This window comes from Triticum aestivum, chromosome 5D (genome assembly GCF_018294505.1).
Source record: "Triticum aestivum cultivar Chinese Spring chromosome 5D, IWGSC CS RefSeq v2.1, whole genome shotgun sequence".
Lineage (NCBI taxonomy): Eukaryota > Viridiplantae > Streptophyta > Magnoliopsida > Poales > Poaceae > Triticum > Triticum aestivum.
The window spans coordinates 3,288,421-3,292,954 of record NC_057808.1 but is presented as its reverse complement, the minus strand read 5'-3'; the positions used below and the strand labels follow the sequence as shown (position 1 = coordinate 3,292,954).

At 45.4% G+C, this 4,534-nt stretch overlaps 1 protein-coding gene across 2 annotated transcripts; it reads left to right on the top strand.

The window, feature by feature from the left end:
• The first annotated feature begins 958 nt into the window (after positions 1–958).
• On the top strand, positions 959–3,917 carry LOC123119021 (uncharacterized). 2 transcript variants are annotated; one of them, XM_044538660.1, is made up of 5 exons: positions 959–1,088; positions 2,277–2,366; positions 2,454–2,775; positions 2,883–3,090; positions 3,538–3,917. In XM_044538660.1, the coding sequence occupies exons 1-5, from the start codon at positions 1,063–1,065 to the stop codon at positions 3,660–3,662; spliced, it is 771 nt and encodes a 256-aa protein (XP_044394595.1). In that variant the 5' UTR covers positions 959–1,062; the 3' UTR covers positions 3,663–3,917. The 2 variants fall into 2 exon arrangements, with proteins under 2 accessions (XP_044394595.1, XP_044394594.1); XM_044538659.1 differs by lacking the exon at positions 959–1,088 and adding an exon at positions 1,699–2,020.
• Positions 3,918–4,534: the final 617 nt, after the last annotated feature.

The window sequence follows — 4,534 nt, the reverse complement described above, 5'->3', positions numbered from 1 at the left end:
CCCCCCGAGGCATCAGGGCGTGCCCAAGGGGGGTAGGCATGCCATGTTGCCTTTTGAGCAACTAGTATCCCCCTCCGGTGGATCTTCGTTCCGGTATTTTTTATTTATTCAATAAAAAATGTACACCAAGTTTCGTCCATTCTGAAAAACTTTTATTTCTGCACAAAAACAACACCATGATAGTTCTGATGAAAACAACATCAGTCCGGGTTAGTTTCACTCAAATCATGCAAATTAGAGTGCAAAACGAGAGCAAAAGTGTTTGGAAAAGTAGATACAATGGAGACGTATGAGTGATGCCCGTGCCTAGCGTGCCAACTGACGGAGCAAATTCCCGTCAAATCCCTCGGTAGGGGTCCAAGCGCTACTGCAAGTCATGGATCGGAGGTCACACCAGGGGTTTATCGAGGTTCGGGCCTCAGGAGAGTAATACCCTACGTCTTGCTAAGGTCTAGGGTTTACATGATAGATGCGATCTGGTGCGATAATTGATAAGTACCCTAGACCTCCCTTTATATACACAATCAATAGAGGTCTAGGGTTTACATGATAGATGCGATCTGGTGCGCTGCCGCCCTTTAGCCTTGGGCAACAACAAGGTCGTCCTGCCTCCTAGGGTTTGCGCCGTGTCCTGGACCTGGCGGACCACTTGTGATTGATGAGGCTGGGCTCCTGGGTGTTAGCCACCCCGGATACATGACCCCGTCAAGGGGCGTGGGGTGCTTCGTGCTTGCAAGCAGGACCGTAGAAGACCGAAGAAGAGGAAGACCATCCAAGCGTCATGTGCGAACGGATCGGACGGCTGTGCAGACGGTGATTTCTAAGAAATCATCCGGCTGATCCATAGAGACGGTGATTCAAACGGAAACAAGTGTTTTTACTCCCGTAGAAAAGGGAGCGCACGAATCGGAAACCGCATCCGTCTTGGAGCCTACGGAAGGAGGTCGCATTTATATACCTATCGATCTGACTTTCCATGGAGACGAATCTCACACCTTCCTTCAGATTAGAAAGAAGAACTGCGTTGCGTACATACACAATATATCGCGGAATCAGTCGACCATGGCGGATCAGCCGCGAGATTCGTCGTATGTTCTTTTGCTACTCCAACCGCATGCAGTTTCCTTTTTCTTTCTATATATATATATACACGAACTCTGCCCACTCTTATAATCCATCCGCCGGGAGTAGTAGGCAGTTTTCATGTCTCTGGATTGCGAAGTTAGGGATACAAGTGCGGTTTCTCTTTTTTTTGTGACCGGCGCCCCATATTTTCAGAAATACAAAATTTATATTTAGTCCAGTTCTAACATTATTCGATGTGTGTTTGTAAAATTCATATACAGATAAGTCAATATTTATGGGTCTACAAAGGAAAAAAAGTAGATCCATTTTCACCCGCGTATTCGTTTCTGTAGGCCACGGTTCGAGGTATAATTTACATTCCCTCCGTTTGGAAATAGGTTTTTAATTCAAATTTAAGTAACATGGTGAGTAACTTATTTCTGAACGGAGGGAGTAGAAATTTAAATGGTACTCCCTTATTATAAAAAAATATAAAAGCGTTTAGATTACTACTTAAATGATTTAAATGCTGCAGTATTATATTTATTTATGGGGGAGTAATTTGTAATTGTACGGTTGTACCCCGAGGCCGAGTCGAGAAAGCTTGTTGGAAATAAAAGGTGTCGTCTCCCCCCAAATTCCCCAATTAAACAAACCCTCGTTCGTTCGTCCGCCGTCTCTGTCTCCGGCGGCGCCACCCCACCATGTCCGTGGACGACTGCTTCGTCCCGTTCCACTCTCCTCTCCGGGAGCCGACAGCCTACGACCGCTGGGGGAAGGGCCCGCAACCCTGCTGGTCGCAGCTCGATCTGGACAGGTGCGCGGGAGGCTCGCAAGGGCAAGGCGGCGTCGACAGGCGCATCCTGCAGTTTCTCAACCGCCCCGTCGCTGTCCCCCCAAGGCGCCTGCCGCCGCCCCTCGGCCCGCTGCCCAAGCTCTCGAAGCCGCCGTCCCAGTACGTCTCGTCCTCCTGTCCGGTGTAGCCATTACCCTGCTTCATTCCTTCTGTTCGATTCGATTCGATTCGTTTCCAATTCCACTCACATGTGTCCTATCCTATCCGACAACAATCAATCTCCTACGGTTCCGAGTGAAATCTCGCCGCGAAAAGTAGAATTAATCATTGGTTTCATATATTGATTGTGCGGACGGCTCTGCTTCCGTTGTTAACTGTAGTAGTAATTCTGAATTATTGGCATGTTGTGGTTCAGGCACAAGGAGAATTTGCCAGAGGAGCCAAAGCAACACCATCCTGCTCAAGCTGCTGTCTCATCCGCTGCTTCCAGGGGGAGGTACGCAAGGTAAAAAAAAAAAGACTCTTCTCTCACTGCTCTCTGTTATCATTTTGGTTATGTTGAAATGTGATCGTGGAGTACCCCATGCATCAGGAGTCGGGCTGGATGGGCTTCCAAGGACGGGAGTACCCCATGCATCAGGAGCCGAGCTGCCTGTGCTTCCAAGGAGAGGAGCACTCCTGAAGGTATCAACATGGAGGAACATGGATTTAGGTTTCAGTTCACTTTCCCTGAACCCGATTATGGGGAGTACGGCGCCGATTTCGGTGAGGAAGAGGAGTGTGTACCGAGGCAGAGGAAACCTCCGGAAGTAAGGAATGCACTACGTGAGAAGAGAGTCGCGTTTAGGCAAAAGACTGGGCGGCACCATGCAAAGGTTGCCCTGCGTAAGTACAACAGAGCAAACAACACCAAGGTCTCTCCTCTCTTCCTCTCCCGTAAGAGTGTGTGTGTGGGTGTGGGTGTATTGTGTGTTAACCCACTGCTCTATTGTAACTGTACTCTTCCATCTTGTTTTTTCAGTTTGAGCTGGTGGAGGTGCCAGTGATCCGTGAGTTTTGGGAGTTTGGAGGGGGCTGCATCCATTACAACTTCACGGCTAAGCAAGCAGAGGATCATCATCATTCTGCTGATGCCGACAGCACCAAGCTCTTCTTCTCTGAGGTCAACTCCGCTTTCCATGGCGAGAAGGATGTGGTCCTGTGCTGCATCGTTGGAGAACATGATAATGGTACGTACTAGCCAGAGAGACTGCTGTTTTCTAATTTAAAGAGTACCTTTTGCAGACCAAATCCTGGATATAAGATGTCCATGCCATAAACTCGTAGAAACTATCAATCCTAGTGATTTTGCATGCCCTTCCTGCTACATAGTTAGTGTCACCTTTCGCAATTGAACAATCCTGCAAATAATATGAACCTTTGTTGAAACTGTCAGTTATTCCTCTAGATCATATGCCCTGCTGCTTAATGGATGTAAATATACATGAAGAAGCAGTTAAGCAAAAATGGCATTTTTTAGATGCTCAAACCTGCTTTGTTAGGCTTCCAGTTAGTTATATGCATGCTATCTATATCTCCAGAGTAGCATGTAATCGTAAGGTTTGCGTTAGATGGAATCTATTTTGTTTAGTCGTGTTAATATTTGTCTGACTCTTTTTTGTGTGTTTGTTTTTTAGGGCATTGCTACGGCTGCGAAGGCTTCAAGCCAACTGTTGTTCACCCTAGCAGCCAAGCATATGGCGGTGGTAGTAGTACTTGCATTGATTTTGCTGGTTCAGATGGAAGCTCGGAGAGTGATTAATACGCAAAATCTTCCAGTGGTTGAGCCCGATCGGTGGTTGGATTTGGCTTGCATGGCTAATCTTACAGCTTGTCTTGTTTCTTAGTTCTTCATGCCAAGATAAATGTACTTTTGGTGGTTAATGCCGTTCTTAAATATCTTTTAGGGGGGCATATTTTCATTGAGAAGGTAAATAAAGTTAAATATGCGCATGAAACTGAAACCTGAGTTTTTGTTGTATGTTATGTGTAATGGGATAATATCATATTTTGCTCTCGCGACTTGCTTACCCTTGCAGACTTGTTTTCGACTTCTTCTATCTATGTCAGAATTTTTCTTTGTGTTTCTCTCTGTAATGTCTTGAGATACTCGTAATCTCAATTCTTGGATGTCATGTTGTTCTTCGTTAAAGAATGCATGTGTTACTCTGCTGTCAAAGAAGTCTTAAATGTGGGTTTACATCATGATCCCTCCTATCGTGGATGTTGGCCTACATTATGACTCAGTTGAAAAAGGCTTTTGCCTCACTCCATTATTTGTAAAGCAACAACTGAACAACTACAATGGTAGCCCACCGCAAAGCTCTTTTTACCGGTGGCGGTATGCACTGGTGAATCATCTGTCATTCGTCCACTTTGCGATTTGTGCATTTTGCTGGCCCACATCTCACGTATATTACTGTATTTTTAATCTTTGAAATGAGTGAAACAGTAAAAGTAGTTTTTTAGATATATTTTGTAATGAGCAAAAACAGTTCTCCAATTCAGTGAGATGCTTTTCTTCAAATTAGGGAAATACTAATTTTGGAACGAGTGAAATTACATTCTTTCAAATGAGTGAAACAATTAATTTAGTTTTTTTTTTGAATTTTCAACCGGGGGGGGGGGGGGGGG

Coding starts and splice junctions, on each gene's coding strand:
- LOC123119021 (XM_044538659.1), top strand. CDS start 1,770: ATGTCCGTGGACGACTGCTTCGTCCCGTTCCACTCTCCTCTCCGGGAG. Junction 2,021..2,276: donor CTCTCGAAGCCGCCGTCCCA/GTACGTCTCGTC, acceptor GTTGTGGTTCAG/GCACAAGGAGAATTTGCCAG. Junction 2,776..2,882: donor ACAGAGCAAACAACACCAAG/GTCTCTCCTCTC, acceptor TTGTTTTTTCAG/TTTGAGCTGGTGGAGGTGCC.